Raw genomic sequence first — 21,212 nt, forward strand, 5'->3', positions numbered from 1 at the left:
TCCTGCGGCAGCGCGAGGAGCAGGAGCGGCAGATGACCCGGCTGCTGGAGGAGATGGAGCAGAGCAGCCAGGAGCAGCGCGGCCTCGCTCCGGAAGGCCTGCTCCTCTGGGCCTGCCAGCACTGGTGGTTCTGGGCCTCCGCCGACGCCCTGCTCGTGCTCTTGGGGCTCTACTGGCTGCCCAGGCAGCGCAGCGCTGACAGCGACAGCGACAGCCAGCAGGGAAGCGCCAGCGGTGCCGAGGAGCCTCAGAGAGAGGAGGACGAGGACTGCGAGGGCAAAGCAGAGCCCAGTGACACCCTGGCTGGAGACAAGCCTCTGCAGAAGGCAGGGAGCTCCGCGGTGCCTGCCAAGCAAGCCTGCCCCAAGAACTCCCTCCTGACGGGGCCGCATCCACCCTTGGGACAGGGCAGCACCTACGAGCGCCCCCAGAACAACGTCCCCAAGCACCTGCTGCTCGCGCCCCTGAGACCACCCCTGGGGCACGTCGTCCGCCAGCGCCGGGCACCGCGGGGGCTCTGCCGGCGACGCGCTGCTGCACCCCCAGCAGCTCCTGACGGGGAACGTGCTGCGCCGCCTCCTCTGCCCCGGGAGCATCCCAACACCAGCCGGGTCCCCGCTTCCCGCGCAGCCTCTGACCCGCTCCGCTGGCACGCTGCTCCAGCTCGGAGGCGCAGGAGGGCGTCAATAAATACCCCATAGAAATAATATTGATAGTAGTATAAAGAAATAGATAAATACCCTAAAGAAATCCCCAATAAATTAGTTTGGTTTAAGCAATCCCGTGTCCGTGAGTGTCTGGGCAGCACTGTGCTGGGGAACGTCACCCCTTGGCTCCATCTCCGCTCTGCAACAAACTGATGAAGTTTGTTGTTGAATTTACGTTTGCAGTGGTTACACTCAGACCTCTAGTGCCTCCTTCTCTCTCTTCTCCTGGTGTTCCCCACATGCCCTCCTCCCCGCCTCCTTTCCCACAGCCCCGACCACCTCTGTCCTTGCTCCCAAGGCCGCCGCTGAAATCAGCTGTTCCATCCCCGGGTCGGGCTTTTCCTGGCTGAGATCAACCCACCACACGCGGGTCCCTTCTTTGCCTCGGGGAAAGAGCACAGAAGGCACAAACAAAAGTCATTAGATTAGGAACGAGCAGAGTACCGGCAGGCAAGGATCTCTGGAGTTCAGGGATGTGTGAAAATGTCTCTTTGTCCCCAAAATGAGAATTAATGCCATGTGTGGTGATTCGTGTCCCTACAGCGACCGACCGACGAGAAGATTTCGCCATCTCCTGGGCGCCCGCTAAAGCTCCATCTTAAGTAAGCGGAGGTTGCTGCAGGCACGGCACTGCCCCCAGCAGCTGGGAGGAGGAGGAGGGGGTGGCCGAGGGGGGTTTGGGAAACACCCCCCCTCCCCAAATGGCCAAATCCCCAACCCCCAGCTACTCCCCGAGGGCGAGGCAGGAGCAGACCCACTGCAGCACCGCCACGGTCTGGAGCCGGCGGCAAAGGGGGAGCTGGAGCGGGGTGAAATGAAGGGGCACGGCGGGGGCGGGGGGGGCACTGGGACTGGGGGGGTCAGTGGGAGCAGGGAGGGGTGGGGAACTGGGAGCTGCTGGTTTTAACGGAGCTGGTCCCACCCCAACCCCTGCCCTCCCCTGGGCAGGGCGGGTCAAAGGCTCCGATAATGGTGGGGCTTGTGCGAGTGGGTGTGCAAAGGTTGGGGCTTGTGTAAAGGCTCGTGCAAGCTTTGGGGCTGGGGAAAGGCTCCTGCAACGTTTGGGACTCGTACAAACGCCTGTGCAAAGGCCTGTGCGACGCGCAAGCTTGTACAAACGCACGTGCCACGTCCGGGGCTGGTGCAAATGCAGGTGCAACACCTGGGACTTGTTCAAAGCCCCATTTGCACAAGTGCAGAGCCCTGTTGCGGGTGCAAGAGCCCCAGGACGCGGAGGGACAGGGCTGCACTGCGGGGCACTGGGATAAACTGCAGGGCACTGGGCGGCTCGGGGGGGCACTGGGATGAACCGGGGGGCACTGGGAGTTTATTGGGTTATTAACTGCATGCGGGTGCAGGTATTAACAGGGGGTCACCGGGGGGGGGGGGGGGGGGGGGGGGCGGGCAGCCCTGGAAGGGGGTCCCAGGACCCCTGGGGGACATCGACAGGCCCCCAGCTCACACCCTGTCACCCCCCCATCCCCGAGGGGTCCTACCCAGTACACTGGGAGACACTGGGAGATACCGGGGGGGGCAGGAATGGGGAAACTGGGGGACATCCAGGGACACTCTGGGGACCCCCAAGACACCGTCTCTGTCACCACTGAGGGATCACGGGACACTGGGGGGGGCCACAGGGACACTGGGGGGGGCCACAGGCCACCCTCTGGGGTGCACTTCAAGACTGGGGGACAAGTGTTAGTGACAGAACAAAGAACCAAAACAAAGGCCAAAACACTCTGAGCACTTTACACAGTATTTCCTAAGAGTCATGACCTTATTTTCCCCAAATTCTTCCACTTCAGACAAAATAATCTCCATTGAGCTTTGAACAAACAAAAGAAGCCACCTAATACCTTCTCTGCTTCCCCTCCACGTCCTCCAGAAGGTGCCTGATGGTCACAAAGCCACCGACCCAGCAAGTCCACATTTATTTCATGCAGCCGGTCTGGTACAGCCAGGAATCCTGTGCAACCAGAGAGACACAATTACAGACAGCAGCTGGTACTGAAAAACTAAGCACAGTTCAGCAGAGTAAAGGCAGGGAGATCTCAAAGCAGGAACCAAGTCCTGCACGGAGGATGCAAAACAAGCGCACATCTCACCTTTTAGCTTCAAAGGAGTCGGACTTCTCCATTAATGTTGCTTTTGTATAAAACTTCCAGTTACACAATGCCCTTATAGAACAGTAATGAGTAAATAATATATTACAAGAGTAAAACTTGTGGAAAAAGATCCTAAAAGATCAGGCAGAGCACTGCTCTTTTCTTTGAAAGAAAACAACCAAACCCCCAGAGCAGTCAAGCTGCTTTCTGCAGGCTGGACACGGCCTCCAGGACTATTCTGCATCAGCCTGAGGGTCAATCCCGTATATTCCTCTCACCCTTCGGCTCACGGAGGATCAGCCACAGAACAAATGGATTCACGGGCAGAGACTGGGTAACTCTGATCATTAACGCTCCTGGCAGCTGCGGGGACATCTACCACCCGGCTTATCTACAATGTCTCGTGCAACACACAGGCACTGAGAAATCCCTCTATTTTCCCCGGGAAATACCATTTGTGGCACGTCTGGCCACGTTTCTGGGGGTCATAGGAAAGTACAACTTCCAGGAAACAACAGTGTCAGCTGAAGCCTGCTCATTATCACCTTCACCTGAAAAAAACAACGCCCAGACGTCCAACAAACAACAAAACCAGAAGCACACACGCCACCAGCGATGTGCCTGTCCCAGAACACTGCAAGATACAGGTAGGATTGCCAGAAGCTTTTGAACTGCTGTGCAAAGCGGTGTCCGTTCACAGCATTTTAAGGAGCGTGTGAATGTGCAAAAGGAAAACCTGCCAGGAGATGGCGACTGCAAACCCTAAACGGAACTACGGCCCCAGCAGAAAATAGATCATCGTTGCTTTTCCGCCTTAGAAAGCCGATCTGAACCCGTGACTGTTAACTGTGACCCGAGGCAGACGTGACCACGGCCCCTCAAGCCTTCTGGAGGTGCAGGTGGGACTGAACAGGGTGGGGGCACTCGGAACAGGCTCACCCAGGCAGGCTGGGCACGGTCACCCCCACGTCTCTCCACCAGCACTTGCCAACGCTGTTCCCCTGGGGTATCCAGAGCTGCAGGCAGGGAACGGGAAAGCATCTCCTCTAACACCAGCGTTCAGCCCAGAACTCTGCCTCCCCAGCGCCCAAACGGGACAAAACCCAAACTGGGCCCCTTCTCCTCACGCCGGGCCAGAGTTTGGGACGCCAACGGGATGCCACAGCGTGGGAAAGCTCCAAGGACACAGCCTAAGGGAACCGGAGCTCCCCGGGTCTCAGAGTAATTCTAGAGCTAAAGCGGGGGCAGACATCAACTCCAGATCAGATAATACATGCCAGCGCTCATCCCTGACCCGGGAAGGCAGCCTCCTCCCGGCCTGCCCAAGGGGTTCCAACCCAGCACACTTTCTTCCCAAAGTGGGACGCTGCCTTATTGCGGCGTGACGCCACTCACCCGCTCCTGGAGACGGCACCAGAGGGACACGGCACAAGCCATCAAGACGCTGTCTGGGAGCACCAGAGCCCTCTGGGGACTGTTCTTCACCACGGGGCCCCTGAGAGAGAAAACAGGAGACAGAAGAGATGGTGAGACGTTTCAGCTACGGCGGAGCTAGCTGTGCGCAACAGGACTGAGACTGAGCCCTTTTGCTCGGGGGAAAAGTGCACAGCAGAGAAATACCCGCTGAACAGAAATCTCCAGCTAAACAGAGGGAAAAAAGCAGATTTGAGGAGCACAACATAGCAACAGACTACCACAAGACTTCTTTTGTACGGTACTAGAGTGTAAACACACTCCACACGCATCAAAACTGGTCCGTAACTGTACATTCCGTACAATTGCTCCCTCATTATTTAAACATAATTTAATACGCAGCAATCTATAGTTCTGTGCAAATCAGTATCTAGAGAATCCAAACCTTTCCTCTTCCTCTGGCCAGACGCATCTTTCACCTCAACGTGCACCGAGAAGCATTCGGAAAACCCCAAAGCGATTGTCTACAAAACCCCAGTAACGCCCGTAGCTAAGGAATATTCGGAGAAGCCGCTGCAGAATTCACGGTGAGCGCAGACAACATCACCAGTGGAGGAGCTTCAGCAGCACAGTGTTCCCAGAGCTGGCAGCTTCTTTAGCAGATGAACCTCAACAGCTCTGCCCGCTGCGGTTTTTTGCCCCGGAAGGTACCGAGTTCGTTTCTGCCCCTCAGACACTTCTCGCCGCGTTTCCTCCCCCCGGCCCTGCCGAGGCCGCACGCGCCGAGCTCAGTGCCCGAGCAGAGGCACCGATTCCCCTCCGAGCACCCGCCGGTTCTTCCCCCGGCACCCGATCGCCCGCTCAGCCCCGCTGCCGGCTCCCCCGCCCCGCTGGGACGAGCGGCCGAGCCCGGAGCCCCCCCGCCCCCCTCGGGCCCAGGCACCGGCGGCCGCAGCCGGGCCCTTCCCCCGCCGCGCGGTACCTGCACGCGCCGCCGCCGCTGCCGCCGCCGCCGCCGGAAAGAGCGTCCCGGGGCGCGGCGGGGCCGAGGCAGCTCCGGCAAGGCCCCCGCTAGAGGTGCCCTTCCCAGCGCCTGACCCGCGCGTGCCGGCGGGCACAGGGACGCCCTGGGCACGGCAGGACCCCGCCCGGAAGCCGCGGCTCTGAGCAGAGCCCGGCGCCGGAGCCAGCCGCGGGGCAGGGCCGTGCAGCCGCGCTTCCTCTCACAAATAAACTCTTTTTCTGCCCAGTTCAGCCCGTGAGGCTGCGTGCGGGGTGAGTTCCTGGTGTTGGGCCCTGCAGCTGCGATCCGCGCCGCGCGGAAACATTCTTTGCTGTGGGATCAGTCAAAATGAAAACACATTTAAAACTGAGTGATCATACTTGTTTTTTCCCACGCTGATAAAAACACGTGTCTGTGTTTCTCAAGAGTTGTACTTCCCATTCATCCCTAAAGAAGTCATCTTGCTTAAAGCACAAGAAAACAAGGATTTTCTTCATGTGTGTTACAGGTTCCTTTGAGGCCCAGAGATAAACGCACCGAATGACAATTCCAGTCTTTGCTGCATTCAGGTGAGTGAGATGGTTTTGTCCCTCAAAAGAAGCCCTGTGAAAACGAGAACTAGTTTTTGTTTATACTGACTCCTGAGTGTGTGTAAAATATGGATAATGTGGGCACCATTTGAGAAGAATAACCCCAGTCTGTGGTGTACTTTATGAGACTGTATGTTCTGGAAAGGTCCAGAAGGAAAGATGTAGTCGCTTTCAATTGTTTAACAGAAACAAGTTTCTAGAGGCCACAAAACCCCAGTGTTCGCATATTTCTCTTAGCAAGTGGTGACCTAGAGACAGTGTGCTGCAACGTGGGATTCCTGAGGGAGCGGCATCGATTTCCCTGAGATTCCCTAATTTGCTATCCACCCAAACTCCGGTGATAACACAGTGGAGGCAAATCCGTATCATTCTGAACAACGCGGAAACACCTAAAGTCCCATTCCGTGTTACGTGCTAGATGCCATCGCAGGCAATAAAAACTAATAATTTTGTTCCCATTTTGGTCGTATAGATTTTACAGAGAAGTTTTTTACCTCTTCTCCCACCAAAAGCCAAAGATTTAAGAGCAAGCGAGTGGGGCAAGACAACAGCCAATGACTTTGGAATTCAGAAATGTTTAGAAATCAGCGAGTTTGTTAGTCAGAAGGAGTGAAGGGAGGGAATGGGCGGGGAGTACAGAAGTAGTGCTTAACTGTGTACCCAAGGAAAAGATTTTATTTTCCCTTTTTGGAAGGAAAAGGGGTTTTTCCCACACCTTTCTAATTGCCTTGAGAAATGCACTACAATCCTCTTCGCTGAGAGCACAGAGCACTGCAGCAGCACCAGCCGTGCTGGATACATTTCTCTGAGCCTTATATTTGGCAACACGATCATGAGCTGCGATCACCCTTTGAACCTGAGCAGTTCCCTCATAAATCTGCAAAGAAAATTGCAATGATGTGAGGTGGGCATTTAAAAAGTATGCTGACAGATCTTTCCACACTCGTCAGCCTTCCTAGCACTAATGCAGTGGGGGTTGGGATGTGCAGAAAGACAGAGAAAACTGAACAAATTCCAGCGTGACGTGAGTAACTGCAGTAGGCTGAACGCAGGGAACCACATGCAGGGTGCTGAGGGACAGCCTGGTTCTCTCGGATGCTCTTGTCAAAAGGCAGCACGGTTCTCATGAACTGAACAGGCATTCTGGGTGAAGGAGGATGGGGAAATGCCTCATCCGGGGAAGGAAACACATAACACATAATTGGGTTTTACAAAGTAGGTTTTGAAACCGCGGGTGGAGGAGAGGAGGTGACCTGTGCTAAAAGTGTTGCATTTTCTTTGAGTAGCCTTTCCAGGCCGTCGCAAATGTTCCCTTTCATCCATTTATTCCCACTGCTCCTTCTTAACTAGTACTTTCTTCAGTACAGTATTTCTTTTTTAGTTTATTTTGTTTTTTAACCACGTATTCTTGCATCTTTCTCTAGAAACATTCTGCACCTTCCCTCTGTTCTCTCTGGCTTGCTGGCAGCCCCGTGGGAGATACACACCAGAGCACGTGTGTAGGTCGAATGCCACCTGCTCCCCAGGTACAGTGCAACGGGATTCGGGGGCAGCACAGTTTTGGGGTTTCAGTGTTTCACCTCCTCCCAGTTCTGCCAAAACTTGCTTTGGCAGATTGCTCCGCTGCAGGCAAATTCCCTTTCTCTGTAGTCACAACATAGGGATAATCTTCCCAAGAACCTTACAAAACTTCTACAAAATGCAGACGCTGTAACCTCTGGTCCCATTCGTTTTTTGGTTCAGAGGAAATGGTTCATTCTCAGAGTGAATTCTCTGCCTGCTGCTGCTTCCCCCATATTTAAATTATTTGCTGATGAAGACAGCCATGAAACTCGAGTGTAAAGACGTCAGACCCCACAACCTCCTTCAGTAACCACGAGAAAGGGTTTGGTCTATCAGCCAATGGGAGCAGTTTCAAGCCTGTCCTGGTTTAACCAGGATAGAGTTAAGTTTCGCCAGCAGTGGGGGGGGAGCTCTAGCCGGGTTATCGGATACCATGCGGACGGACCGGACGGACGGACGTCACATCCTGGCGGGAGAGCGCGGGGCTCGTGGTTTTGTACATCTGGTCCTCTCACTGCTGTATTGGTAGATATTTTGCTCTGTTCATTGCTATCACTATTATTGTTATTGTTGTTGTTTGTTGTGTTGCTGTTGCACTGTTGTATTAAACCTTTCCTTATCTCAGTCTTGGGGCTTTATATTTCACTCCCTTTGTGGGGGAGGGGCAGCGGCCGCGTGGTCTCAGACCCCGGCAGGGACTAAACCATCACAAAGCCTCACTGACAGTTACAGAAGGGAAGTTTTCCAAATGTGAGAAACTAACTTGGAGTTTCTGTCATAGCAGCCTGGATTTGGAGCTGGACAGAAACCCAGCGCAGAGCGTGGGCAGGTAAGAATGTTACCAGTGAACACAGCAGCAGAACTGTGTCATGCTGAGAAATATCAAATACATGGAAGAAAAGAAGAGGCAGAAAACAAAGTTTCTATACGTGAAACAAATGGCCCAAAGCATAAACCGTCTGGATTTGGGCAGCAGTAGAGGGAAGCGTAATCAGGAGACACGGATGAAAGGATTGTAAAGGCAAAAGCCTTTCCTGCGTTCGTTTAGTTCTAGATCTGATTAATTTGAGCAACTTTTTTTAAAAAAAAGCCTACCTAGCCATGCCTTTGTGATGGCTCAGTGTAATGGAAAATCTAAATAACTGGGATCCTGTAAAATCCGTCTCAGCTTTCAAATAAACTTCCAACCCTCCCGCCCTCTTTCTCTGGACGAGCAGAGAACCTGCCAGGAAAAAAGCCTGGTCTTAATTCAATTCCTCACTTGCAGGAGTGCGATTTGGAGTAAGAACCTTCAGATCCCAAGCCAGTAGTTTTCTGTCCTTAGAGAAAAATTCTTGGCTAGTGAGAATAGTTTTAATTTTCAAGTTGGCTGTAAGAGAAATTTCAGCTCCCTGGAATCTGAAGGATACCAGCTGTTAGAACTGACAGCACAGATCACGGTCCACGTGCCTTTCCTGATGTCGTCTCCTTTGATGTGTTTTATCTAGTCATTGTTAATGTTGGGAAGAGGGGAAGAGATAAAGATTACTGGTTTTGCCCTTGGGGGCTGTGTGCTGGAGGGCAGGGAAGGAGGATGCAGCTGGAGCAGCGGGGCTGGAGCAGGGCGGCGATGCGATGCAGAGCGGCACAGCCCCCCCCACGGCACGGCTGCAGCCCCCGTCCAGCCCGGCCCGGGGCTTTGGGGGTTGTCCTCACCAAGCCCTCTCCCATCAGGGGTGTCTCCCCAGCCCCCCGGGGGGTCTTTGGGCACAGCCCTGGGGGACAGGGATGGGGGCTCAAAGCACACGGAGCCCGTGGGGACTCGTGTGCACAGTGGCCACGGGCCGCTGCTGAGCAGGGAAATGTCTGTGCCCAGTTCTGCGGCCCTGCTGGTGCTGGGGCTGCAGGGACCCTTCCTCTGGGCTGGGGGGGCCCCCACCTCCCCCTCCAGCTCAGCAGCAGGGGGTAAGGAGGCCGGTGGAGGCGGGACCAGCGCAGCGGGACCCTGCGGTGACACACAATCCCATTGTCCCTCACGGCCAGGCCACCCCCGTGGTGTCAGCACGCCCTTCCCCGTGACGCCAGTCACTGATCTCTGACCTTGGCCACGCTCTCGATCTTCTCGTTGGTGTGGAAGAACAGCGGCAGCACCGCACCCTGCACTTTCTTCACCATTTTTTTGGTGTTTCTCCCCACCGTGGTCTTCAACGCGCCAGAGCTCAGGGGGACATTGGAGGGTTGAGAGCTGGTGGACGTGGAGCGTGACCTTGTTTTCCTTTGTTTTCCAGAGCGAAGAGCCGTCTGGGACGCGGTGGCCGGCTGCATTTAAGAACAGCTGCTGCTGCGCAAGGTGGGGTGACACCCGCATCCTCCTTGTCCGCCCAGAGGGCTGGGGAGTCCCCACGGCCCCGGGGCACGGCCTGTCGTTTCTCTTCCCTCCTCAGAAAGTGGGAAACTCACCCCAAAAGTCCCCGCTGGGGGACAAACAGGGCTTGTGCCAGGGTGGTATCGCCTCTGGGAGGTGGTGGTGGACCTCAGGGCTGATCCTGGGCGCTGGAGACCCCCCGGATGCCCTCGGGCTTGTTAAAGAATCTCTAGGCTTAGCTTTATTGACAACTCAGAGTTGGGCCAACACCTCAGTGAGTGGCCAATGTCCGAAAGACTCGCGGTGTTTATACACTGTTTCTAAATCTATTACCTGAGTCCAAAGTCTTTGGAAGTTGCCACTCAACCTTTTAGTTCTTGATTCTCATCTTTTCTTAGTTATTAGTTATTTATGATATTATTATCTCACACAATTCTGAGAAAGACTCCAAGATGTTCTACGAAAAGCTTAGGTAGAGTGAGCAGTTTTGATATCCTAAATTCTCTTAATCTGGCAACCCCCCTGTGTTTAGTCAATTAATCATCCTTTGTTAAAACTGCCTCCATAGGATTAGCTTGACTGGGTTTTAGAGCAGCCTTGGGTCGGGACTATCCAAGAAGCGGGCTAAGAACACTTTTCAGGCCTGTTGAGCAGCACCCCGGTTGCCTTGGTAGTACGACGAGATCGCTCAGTCCCGACCACGTTTCACTAGGCCTTAAAATCTATTTCAAATAGACCAGCGGTTGGATTTCAAATTCTTCTCCAGGCTGCTCCTGCCCTGACTTTTTCAGAGGGGGAGGACTCAGCGTCTCCTCCCCAAGCGGGAGCGGGCAGGATCCATCCCAAAGCACCATCCCTGGTCAGGGCCACCTCCAGCTCTTCCTTCTGCCGTCCTCACCCTTGGGTCCTTCCTTCTCTTCTGTTCCAGGGTGTCCGAATTCCCGCCCTCGGCTGCTTCGACGTTGTCTCCAGACAGATCGAGGTTGGAGAGGAGGCCGTGACTATCCACAGGCCCGTCTTTCGCCTGGCCAGAAAGGTCATCGTGGTCCGCAACCTGTCCTGTCGGACAACAAGGCCTACCTGCCCGGTAAGATGGCGGATTAAACCCCAGTTGGCTTCACGGTCATCGCGTCCCTTCCCTGGGGCTGAGAAGCTTCTCGGAAGTGACTCCCCCTCTGTGGAGCAGAGCCCAAAATTTGGGGTTTTTTTCTTTCTGGGGGAGGCAACGATCGTTTCGCCTTGGGAAGCGCCTGCGGAAGGGCCACTGGGTGAACGTCTCCATCCCTCTCGTGTGGTTTTTTTCAGGCAACAAGGAGCTGGAGCCCCTCAAATACTGCAAGGTGGCTGCAGCCGCCTCGGTGTCCCGGCAGAAAGCGGAGGGCTGCATCCAGGGCACCGTGTCCCTCCTCTCTTACTGCCTGGGGAAGGGGGAGAACGTCGCCTTCGTCCTGAGGGACATCGGGGTGCTCCTCATTGAAGGCACGACGGTGAAAATGGAAGTTCTACTACGACTTCCTGGAGATGTTGTCTGGGAAGGAGAACTTGGAACAAGTGATTTTCAAGGTGAGTGGTTCTGTTTCTCCGTGGCACGCGCGGGCAGTCCCATGGCGGTGGCCCGGCAGGACACGGCCAGGTGAGAGTTGATGGTCCTACCAACTCTCCCTGCCTCGAGCTCCTCCAATACAGCCTCACAGCCATGCTGAGGACATCCCACCATCTTGGAGCTCCTCCATTGCAGGTCCCCCGGCTGCTGGACATGGTGGTGTCCTGGATGGTACCTGTGGCCTCCCTGAGTTTCTCTGGCCACGTCGTCATCTTTCCCGAGTGAGTACGTTGGCTGCTGTAGCTGCTCTCAAGGTGACATTTGCTCCTTGTGACCCCACGGGTGTCCTCCCATGGGGACACCCGGCAGCGACTCTTGATGTCCCCAGGCCGTGGTCGCTCCCAGAAGGCAGATTTGATGGGTAGGACCGAGGAATTTAGGCAACACTTCCTTCCCATGGTGGCCTGGACTCTTTGCTGGGTGACTCCTTTTCCCAGGACTGTGCTTGGGGATGGGGCATGGTGGACTTGGGGAAAAACATGCTAGAGTTGGGGAAAAAAAACAGCCTTTACGGCAATGCCAAAATCTGCCGGTGAGCACGGCGAGCGGCAAGGGCTGGTGGTGCTCTGGGTCACGGCGGTGTCTTCTCCTCGTTCCCGGGCTTGAAATGGAGTTTGTGCACAAACCACCTCTCAGGGCTCTTCTCAAGACCTCGAGACAAGTCCCTGGCAAGGATGAGCAGACGAGAAGAGAGTTTCTGCCACCTCTTGGACAAGGTAAAGCAGCTCCCGGCTCCTTTCCACAGTGCGGGCAACCAAATTCTGTCATTTGACTTGGAAATCACCGGCGCTGAGTGTCAAAGGGCTCCGACTTGTGCCAAAGCTTCCTCCCAGCTCGGCACAGCCGTTTGTCCTAACGACTCGTTGGCTTCACCAACACGGAGCCCCGGGGTGGGATGCGCCCAAGGGTGCGGTGGGAGGATGGTGATCCAAGGCCGCCTCCTCCCCGCCAAGAAACGACCCCCCAAAAGAGTCCCTGTCACCTCCCCGCTCCCCCTTCCCACACCGGGAGCTGACGATGCCGTCGCAAAACCACGGCAATGGGGAACTGGGGGCAGAGAGGCTGCGATGGCGGCTGCGAGGGGAGCAGCACGGCCCTCTCGGACCTTTGGGGAAGGGGCCGGAGCACCCCTGCGTGTCACCGGGGCCGGCAGCGGCCCAGCGATGCTCTTCTGACGAGGTTTCTCCTCCCAGTTCCAGTGGGATGTCCTGCGTTCGCTGCTCCAAGCTCGCCTAACCAGGAACCACCACAGTTCCAGGAGATCACAGGGCAGAAGAGGAAGAAGATAAAGTCTTTGGTCAGGTGAGGCTGAAGGCTCAGGGCTGGGGATCTGCACAGGGTCGTGTTGCCCAGAGAGGTGGTGGATGCCCCATTCCTGGGAACGTTCGTGGTCAGGTTGGACGGGGCTCGGAGCGACCTGCTCTGGTTGAAGATGTCCTTGGCCGTGGCAGGGGTGGGGTTGGACTAAAGGGACCTTTAAAGGTCCCTTTTAACCCAAACTATTCTGTGATTCTATGATTTTTTGACCCAGCCGGAGCCCATTCCCCAGCCCCAAGCACTTGCCGTCCATCACCGCCCATCGGAGGGGTGGGATGGGGCTACTGGGAGCCCCCAGTTTCACGGGGCTGGATCTTCTCCAGCCCTTCAGGAGAGCCCCAGCGTGGCCTGCGGACACGGGGACAGCCGTGTGTCAGCCGCGGGGCCCGGCTCAGGGGGTTTCGTTCCGCACAAAGAGGCACAAAGGGGGTCATGGGGGGCAGGATGCAGCCCCAAACCCAGCGTGTGCTCAGGTAGAGACCTCTCTGCCGTTGTGTCCTTCCAGGCAGCAGCCGGTGATCCTGGGGGATTCCTCTGGAGAAAAGCAGCCTGGGACCGGCCAAGCCAAGGGCAAAGCTGCGCTCAAAGACCGAGCGTCAAAGCAGAGCCGAGCCCAAGCGCAGGCAGCGACGGCTCAGAGCTGCAGAGGAGGAGGAGGAGGAAAAGGAAAAGGAGGAGGGTGGGGACGAGGAGGACGAGGAGAAGGAGAATGGGGGGAAAAATGAGGAGGATGGGGAGGACAAGTAAGACGAGGACAAAGAATGGTGGAAAAAATGCTGGCAGCTGCAAAGACCCGGAAAGCCAAGCCCTCCCCTCCTCAGGAGGCCTCGTACTTCGGAACACCCGTCATAGCTGTTTTGTTGACGACGAGCTCTGAGGCCAGCCTGCTCGAGGAGGCCTCCTGCGATGGGCCCAAGTGGCTGCTACGGAGGATAAGATGGAGAGTGTTGTGAAGTTTCCTCCTCAGAAATTCTGGCCGGTGTTGCAGTAACCTGGGAAAACGATTCCGGACGTGGAACTCCAAGGCCAACCTGCTCGAGAAGCCCCTCGATGAACACCCGGGCTTTGGGGCACCCGATGGAGGGATGAGGGGACCCGGCTCCCCGCGATGCCTCGCGCCGAGGAGCAGATCTCCCCGGGCCGGAGAGGCCCTGGCTGGAGCCATCAGGAAAAAGAGGAATAAAAATAAAGGGGGAAAGTTGCAAAAGAGCGTCGACTTTTTTAATCAGTTGCAACCGCAGCAGGGGGAGAAGGGTTTGGCAGTTGGCCAGTGGCGCTGAGATCAGCCCAGCGTGGTCCCATGGGAGGGACCTTCCCCAGGGACCTTTGCCATGGCTGTGGGTTGGACTCGATGATCCCGAGGGTCTTTTCCACCTGAATGATTCTGTGATTCTGTGTGAAATGAGGAGAAGAAATTTTAAGGAGCCAAGCGATCGACATTGTGCCCAGCAATTGCTAAGCCAATCTAATGAATGCTCCTAACAAATGGTTCTGACACACTGACCCGATCTGCCGTTATCTCAACCCTTCGAGCCCCACGCTGGGCACCAAAAAGGACTCTCGTGGTTTGAACTCGGTCGGAGCCAAACACCACGCAGCCGGTCGCTCCCCCTCCCCCCGTCGGGGGAATGGGGGAAGAGAGTGGAGGGACACACGGAAAACTCATAGGTTGAGATAAAAAAACCAGTTTAGTGATTGTAGTAAAGCAAAAAAATAACAACAATGGAAAGTACAAATGGGTGATGCACAAGGCGACTGCTCACCACCCACCGACCAACAGCCCGCTCCCGGCCAGCGATCCCGACAGAAGGAAGATCCCGCCGTCACAAAACACAGCACTGCGGCTGTGCTCCCTCCCAGCTCGAGAAAATGAACTATCCCAGCTGAAACCAGGACACTGCTGTAGCAGATTAAAGCTGCTCTGGGAGTGTGGGAGAGAACGGGAGACAGGCGAGCAAACGCTCCAGGTGACCGCAAAGTAGAGACGGGGCAGTCTGGAGTGTTTCTGTCAGGATCGAAGCAGAAGGTCCGGGGGCCGTGCCGGGGTGTGTGAACCCTCTGGGACGAGCCGGCGGGTACAGGAAGGTCCTGAGGGGGCATGATGGGGGGCTGGGGACACCCCGAGAGGAGCCATGGCCCAGTGGCAAGCTGGGTCCCTATCCCCTGCAGCGGAACCCCTGCCCCACCCAGCCTAGGTGACAGGTCACAATGTGACCCCCCTTTGTGACACCCCTTTGTGACACCCCTCCGTGTCACCCCACGGCACCGTATCTAAGCAGCGCAGCCCCGCAGCGTCTGACAAGACGGGGAAGGGACAGGGCAGGAGCGCAGCGAGGAGACTCCTGAGCACAGCCCACGTCTTTTCCCGTCACTCCCTAAAGCTGAACCCCCCCCGCTGTCCCTCACCCAGTTTTGAGGATGGCAGAGAGACCCCCCAGCAGCCCCAGGGTGGTTTGGGAGGAGGTGGGGTCTCCCCCGGAGAGCAGCTCTCCGCTAGAGCCCTGCGAGGTGACGACGGTCCTGCCGCTGCGGATCGGTGAGTCAGGGGGCCGACGCCAGGACCCCGTTTCCCCCGTTTCAGGCTCTTTTCACCCTTTGGGAGGCTGGTTGGCCAAGATGGCCGTTGTCTTACCTACTCTTCCATGTTTCTGTGTAGACGAGACGCTGCCAGAGGAGATGCCAGAGAAACCGGGATGGGATTCTGAGAGCAGCGACATGACTACGGTAACGAGCTCCCCCCTCCCCGGGACCCTTGTCCGTGGCATCGGCTTGTGCGAGCAAGGGGACCCAGAGGTGGCCGAGCTGCTCAGCCAAGCTCAGCGTGACACGTCTTCCCCCGCCGTCCCTCCACCTGTAGGTGTTTGGCGAATACCTCCAGCCTTCTCAGAAGACAGATGTTCTCCTCGTGGCCATCGAGGCCTTGACGGCAGACGATGTCCACGACAGGCAGTTGGGCAGCGGCGTTGTGGACACGGCCATGACAGACCCGGCGTCCTGGCTGACGGATGTAAGTGCCCCGTGGCTGAACTGTCCTTCCGTGTCAAACCGTGTCAAGTCTTGTTCTTCCTGCCCTAACCCGGCTCTCTCGGGCACCCGAAGCCATGTCAAGGCGGCAGGGAGGGATGGGAAGGGCAGCACCATCCTCACCCGTGTCCCTTCCAGGTGCCAGAAGTCCTGAGATGCATCCACACAAACGTGGAGCAGATCCGCGCGGAGCCGGCCCGGCGCAGCCTGGACTCGCTGCTGCTGCTGCTGACCAGGTGGAGCCCCAGGGAGGTGGTCAGGAGCCTGTTGGTCATCTCTCCAATGTGTGACAGGTACCGGCCCCGACAGCCTTGAAGGCTCGTTCCCCACGGGGAGAGTGGCCCAGAGACTCTCTGGCTGCCAGACCCACGGAAAACTGTGGGATATCCCCGAGGAGCAGGGCTCTCCATCCCACCACGCTTCCCACTCCGGCCATAGCCGGCCAAAGCGGAGCCCCTGCCCCATGGGGAACAGAACCTCACCCCCTCTGCCTCCCCGGGCACCCCGAAATGAGGGGGGTGGGCAGGGCTGGGGTCTGGAGGAGCCGAGGCAGCTCTGCTGACCGAGTTGGCTCTGGCTCCGCAGCGCTGCCGTGGCCATGTGGGAGGTGATGATCTCCGTGCCCTGGGCTTTGTGGAGAGTCGTGTCGGAGCTGCTCGGTGTGCTGCGGGACTGGCGGCTGCGCAGGGTGTTCAGCTGTGCCGCGGACGACGCCTGCATCTACCCCTTGGCTGTGAGTGACCACGCTCAGCCCCAGCGCTCTGCCTTCCTCCCCCTCCTCCTCCTCCTCCTCCTCCTCCTCCTCCTCCTCCTCTTCCTCCTCCCAGACCCCTGTGCCACACACTCGGGCCCACCCGGTGCTGGTTTGGCCCCACCAAGCCTGTCCCAGCGCAGGCAGCGCTCTGCCTTCCACCCCGCCTGCATCCCCCTGCCCGGCTCTGGCCCCGGGACAGAGATGTGGGGACTCGGAGGTGGCTTCAAGGGGAGAGGAGACCCTTGCCACGGGCCGTACCGGTGCAGGGGAGGGAGCCCCGCAGCTCTGCTGGTCTCTCACCACTGTCTCCATTTTAGCTGCTGGTCAGCGCTGTCATTGACGACAAGCAGTTTGCTGCCCTCTACAAAACCCAGAGGTACCTGAGGCGTCCCAGCCCGGTGATGCTCTCTCTCGTGCTCGCGGGCCTCACGACACTCTCAAAAACACCCGAAACGGTGAGTGGGGGGTCAGCAAGGGGAGCCAAGTTGGTAGCCGGGGCCTGGGGGATGCGGTGGCTTGGCCCCGGCCGGGAGGGTGCGGGGTGACGGCTCCAAGCACCTTCCCTGCTCTGGAGGGGCTGGGGGGTGCCTGGGGGGGTCTTTCACCACTTCACAAGAAGGTGACCGGTGTGTTCCATACAGGCCAGGAAAATGCTGGTGCTGCTGCCTGACATCATGGAGAACCTGCTGGCAGCCAGCAGCGATATCAGGATGAAGGCCCTGATGCTCTTCATCAACGTGATTCCTCACATGAAGAGGGAAGAGGCCAAGCTCATCGCTCTGAGGCTGGCGGAGAAGCTCCTGCTCCTCTTCGATGATGTAAGGCGGGAGCTGGAGCTGAGGCGATGGGTGAAGGACGTTCAGCCCTGCCCTGCGGGCAGCATTTGGGCAGGGATGTCCCCCTGGCTCCTCTTGCGTGGCCTTTTGGGGCTCTTCCCACTCTCCTTCCGTGGCCTTTCCAGGCTCTTCCCCTCCCCACTCCTCTTCCGAGGCCTTTCAGGGCTCTGTGGCCGTTGAGCCGCAGCTGCAGGTCTGGCCGACGGCTCCTGCGTTCAGGATCCGACCCTGGGGCAGCTCCTCTTCCCCCCAGCCACGCTAACGCCCCTGCTCCCCGTGGGCGAGGAGCGGCTGATGCTGAGCTCCCTCTGTCCTCCTCCCTGCCAGGAGTCCAGCCGGGTGCGGGAGCTCTCCATCCGCCTCTTCGAAGACGTGATGAAGACCGCGGTGGGGAGAAACACCAAAAAAATGGTGAAGAAAGTGCAGGGTGCGGTGCTGCCGCTGTTCTTCCACACCAACGAGAAGATCGAGAGCGTGGCCAAGGTCAGAGATCAGTGACTGGTGTCACGGGGAAGGGCGTGCTGACACCACGGGGGTGGCCTGGCCGTGAGGGACAATGGGATTGTGTGTCACCGCAGGGTCCCGCTGCGCTGGTCCCGCCTCCACCGGCCTCCTTACCCCCTGCTGCTGAGCTGGAGGGGGAGGTGGGGGCCCCCCCAGCCCAGAGGAAGGGTCCCTGCAGCCCCAGCACCAGCAGGGCCGGAGAACTGGGCACAGACATTTCCCTGCTCAGCAGTGGCCCGTGGCCACCGAGCACACGAGTCCCCACGGGCTTTGTGTGCTTTGAGCCCCCATCCCTGTCCCCCAGGGCTGTGCCCAAAGACCCCCCGGGTGTCGGGGCCAGCTCCCAGAGCGCGGGATGGCCCCAGGAATGAAGGGGGATCCAATCCCGGGATCACCCCGTCCCTGCAGCTCAAAGCCCGGCCCAGAGGAGGAGGATGCCAGGTCTCCTTCCCTGGGCTCTGGTGCCATCTCCCAGCCTCTGCTTCTCCGCAGGCTTCCTGGGACACCCTCCGCGCCTGTGCAGAGTTCCTGGGCTGGAGGAGGCTCAGCTTCCTGGCCGAGACAGGGCAGACACCCCTGATCGGAGAGTACTTGGTGAGGACAACCCCCAAAGCCCCGGGCCAGGCTGGATGGGGGCTGCAGCCGTGCCGTGGGGGGGGCTGTGCCGCTCTGCATCGCCGCCCTGCTCCAGCCCCGCTGCTCCAGCTGCATCCTCCTTCCCTGCCCTCCAGCACGCCGCCCCCAAGGGCTCTTCTCCACGAGACCCCGGCCCATCTGGGCCCTGGCAGCAGGATGGAGGGGTCTCAGCACCCCCAGCCCCCTCTGCCTGCGGCTCTCTCTGGCCCTCAGCCCCACGGGGCTCCTGGCTGGGAGACGGGAGTCACTGGGAGGGAGCGGGGTGCTGGCAGGAGGGAATGGTCCGGACGGCTGCGGAGGGACCGTACCAGCCCCGTGCCCTTGTGCTCCCTCAGATAACGCACAAGAGGAACAGCGCGGACAAGTATCTGCTCCAGAGCCTGCCCTATGTGGAGGACCCTCAGGCCAGCGTGCGAGAGGCGGCCGTCAGGTTCATGGGTGAGTTCCCGGGGACCCGTTTCTGGTCACCCGGCCCCAGTCCCCACTGGTGGGGCTCGCTGGGAGTCTTGCTGGGTCCCAGCACCCTCGGGTGCTGTCCTTGCTGGGGGACAGCCCTGCTGAGGGGGAGCAGAGCTCTGACAGGAGCCCTGTGCCCCAGGGCTTGCTGCGCGGCGCCGGAGGATCCTCAGGCTGGAGAAGCTGTGGGAGATCTGCCACAGTGGTGAGTAGGGGCAGTGCTGTGCTGGCGGGGGCTGGTGGGGCGGGGGACAGAGCCTGGGCTCCTGGGGTCTCTGCGGGCAGGGGGGGTTCACCTCTGCTCTGTTTCCTTCTCTCGCAGCCCTCCAGTCCTTGGAGAACGATGCTGAGCACTCCATCAGGTGCCTGGCAGCTCAGACCGTCCTCATCCTGACAGCTCTAAAGCAGAAGCCAAGGTCAGGATGGAGCCTGCGGTCGCTGTGGTGCTGCGCCTGATGACCCTCGGAGAGGTGCAGTTCTCGGGGAAAGGCCGTACTTCAATAAAATTTTTTTTAAATCAAGCTGGAGCAACAAGCCCAGTCCCACGGTGTCCTTCCCACGGGGACCCCCCCGAGCAGTGTCCCTGTGCCGCTGCCCCCAGGGCCGCACACCCGCACCCGGGGTGTCCCGCGAGACCACAAAGCCCAGAGAGGAGGAGGAGGAGGAGGAGGAGGAGGAGGAGGAGGAGGAGGAGCAGGGAAGCTTTAGCCCATCCTGCCTCTCCCGAGGGGTCTCAGGGCACAAAAAGGCACCCCCACGCCAAGCTGGCACGTCGCCATTTGTCCCAGCACCAAAATCCTCTCCTGTACTGGGGAGCTGGGCTGGTTTTGACTGGGCACCGGTCGGTTGGTGGTCAGCAGTTGGTTTCATTGCCATCACTTGTCCTCCTTAGGTTTCATTTCTGTCTCTTTGCTAATTTTTCCTTTTCATGACAATTTATTATTGATGTTATTTTAGTTCAGTTATTGAACTGTTCTTATCTCAACCCACCACTTCTCTCACTTTTCCCTTTCCAATTCTCCTCCCCCCATCCTGCTGGGGGGGAAGGTGCTTAGTTGCCGACTGGGGTTAAACCACGACACCAAGTGGCAATTTTGCCTTCTCAAAAAAACCCCAAAATCCCTTCAGGTACCAGCAGTAGCGTTCCCTTACTGGGTGCAAGACAGCACTAGAGAATTAATAGAATCGGAGAATCAGAATAATTCTGGTTGGAAAAAACCTTTAAGGTCACCGAGTCCGGCCGTGAACCCAACACTGGTGAACCCACCACTAAACCGCGTCCCGAGCGCCACGTCTACGCGTCTGTTAAATACCCCCAGGGCTGGGGACGCCACCACCTCCCTGGGCAGCCTGTCCCGGTGCCCGACAACCTTCGCGGTGAAGAAATTCTCCCCGCTTTTCGCTCTGTTCGGAGAACGCAATAGCGGGGGGGTGAAGGAAGTATCTGACCAGGGCCAGAGAGCAGAGGAGAAGTGAGGGATGAAGAAAGGGAAGGCTGGAAGAGGGCAAGAGAGGACAGAGGGGACAGAGCGGGGAGAGGAGCCCGTGTGCCGGGCTGGGGGGGCGTGAGGAGCGCCCAGCTCGCTCCCCACGGACAAGAGCTGCTCCCTCTCCCGGGGTGGGGGTGGCCTTTGGTGGCCGCTGCCCCAGCACGGGTCCGCAGTGCGATCTGCAAACAGCAGCTGTAATTCCCACCACAATCCGCTCGCCCTAACACGTATCGGCACGCCCGTGATGGGGAATTCAAGGGAAAACACCCCGAGGAAAATGAGAAGAAACATTTGTCAAAGGGTGGCTGGAGGTGGAAGAACGGGCGGCGGTTAAGGAAAGGGGATGTGAAGAACAGCGCCTGGTGACAACCAGGAGGGGCGGGACCTGTGAAAGACTCATTTCGTTAATTATTTATTCCCTGCATGCTGGTTTATCGCTGCCTAAACAATGTTAAAAAGAAGGGAAGCTGCTGCCGTGGGGAAAAGATTTATTTATTTTTTTACAGACATTCCTTTTCTTCCTCGCCAGCCAGCAGAAGCACGGCCACTGACAGACCCGCCTCCGTCCCTCCCCTGACCAGGGGGATCTGATTTCCCCACGGGCCGGGCAGTCAGGAGTCTCTGGGTGCGCTGCAGGGCTGGAACAATCCGGCACAGGTCGGAGCAGCAGAAGTGGGGGTGCGTGTGCTGCACACACACGTGGGACAGCGCCAGAAAGAACTTCTCCCCAAAGGCTCCTGGCTGCTGCTGCGGCTGCTGCTGCTGGTGGCGCTGGGCCATGGGGGGAGCCGGGAGCCCGAGCCCGGGGCTCAGCCGGGGCCGTGGAGCTCCCTGTGCAAGCCAGGGCCGCCCTCGTGCTGCCCCGCT

At 58.1% G+C, this 21,212-nt stretch overlaps 2 protein-coding genes, 1 long non-coding RNA gene and 1 other non-coding gene across 36 annotated transcripts in view; 2 read left to right on the plus strand and 2 right to left on the minus strand.

Moving 5' to 3' along the window:
- Window positions 1–21,212, minus strand: part of LOC141934042 (uncharacterized) — a 151,134-nt gene that overhangs the window by 121,700 nt on the left and 8,222 nt on the right. For all 26 annotated transcript variants that reach the window (XR_012626268.1, XR_012626269.1, XM_074849236.1 and 23 more), the window contains exons 4-5: window positions 4,208–4,307; window positions 2,564–2,673 (exon numbers count right to left, since the gene is read on the minus strand). Coding sequence is in view for 24 of the 26 variants with exons in the window: in XM_074849236.1 (XP_074705337.1) it covers window positions 2,564–2,673; window positions 4,208–4,307 (210 nt within the window). In the remaining 2 variants the exon portion in view is untranslated. The remainder of the gene's footprint in view (window positions 1–2,563; window positions 2,674–4,207; window positions 4,308–21,212) is intronic.
- LOC141934456 (small nucleolar RNA SNORD45) lies at window positions 4,023–4,107 on the minus strand. Its single transcript, XR_012626338.1, has one exon. It is a non-coding gene; the product is annotated as a small nucleolar RNA SNORD45 (small nucleolar RNA).
- On the plus strand, window positions 5,597–9,690 carry LOC141934051 (uncharacterized). Of its 3 annotated transcripts, none has more exons than XR_012626274.1 (4): window positions 5,597–5,797; window positions 7,243–7,344; window positions 8,166–8,210; window positions 9,649–9,690. It is a non-coding gene; the product is annotated as an uncharacterized LOC141934051 (long non-coding RNA). The 3 variants fall into 3 exon arrangements; XR_012626273.1 differs by having other exon boundaries at window positions 5,598–5,797; window positions 8,163–8,210; window positions 9,649–9,685; XR_012626272.1 differs by lacking the exon at window positions 9,649–9,690 and having other exon boundaries at window positions 5,601–5,797; window positions 8,163–8,300.
- On the plus strand, window positions 11,691–19,376 carry LOC141934045 (maestro heat-like repeat-containing protein family member 7). Of its 6 annotated transcripts, none has more exons than XM_074849266.1 (13): window positions 11,691–12,044; window positions 12,522–12,630; window positions 15,302–15,369; window positions 15,503–15,652; window positions 15,808–15,962; window positions 16,255–16,402; window positions 16,741–16,878; window positions 17,065–17,241; window positions 17,587–17,742; window positions 18,256–18,357; window positions 18,735–18,837; window positions 18,998–19,060; window positions 19,178–19,376. In XM_074849266.1, the coding sequence occupies exons 3-13, from the start codon at window positions 15,322–15,324 to the stop codon at window positions 19,309–19,311; spliced, it is 1,374 nt and encodes a 457-aa protein (XP_074705367.1). In that variant the 5' UTR covers window positions 11,691–12,044; window positions 12,522–12,630; window positions 15,302–15,321; the 3' UTR covers window positions 19,312–19,376. The 6 variants fall into 6 exon arrangements, with proteins under 6 accessions (XP_074705367.1, XP_074705365.1, XP_074705363.1 ...); XM_074849264.1 differs by lacking the exons at window positions 11,691–12,044; window positions 12,522–12,630 and adding exons at window positions 13,420–14,612; window positions 15,056–15,181; XM_074849262.1 differs by lacking the exons at window positions 11,691–12,044; window positions 12,522–12,630 and adding an exon at window positions 13,420–15,181.

Source organism: Strix aluco, chromosome 24 (genome assembly GCF_031877795.1).
Source record: "Strix aluco isolate bStrAlu1 chromosome 24, bStrAlu1.hap1, whole genome shotgun sequence".
In the NCBI taxonomy this organism is placed as follows: Eukaryota; Metazoa; Chordata; class Aves; order Strigiformes; family Strigidae; genus Strix; species Strix aluco.

Coding starts and splice junctions, on each gene's coding strand:
- LOC141934045 (XM_074849262.1), top strand. CDS start 15,064: ATGGCAGAGAGACCCCCCAGCAGCCCCAGGGTGGTTTGGGAGGAGGTG. Junction 15,370..15,502: donor AGAGCAGCGACATGACTACG/GTAACGAGCTCC, acceptor CTCCACCTGTAG/GTGTTTGGCGAATACCTCCA. Junction 18,358..18,734: donor CCCTGATCGGAGAGTACTTG/GTGAGGACAACC, acceptor GTGCTCCCTCAG/ATAACGCACAAGAGGAACAG.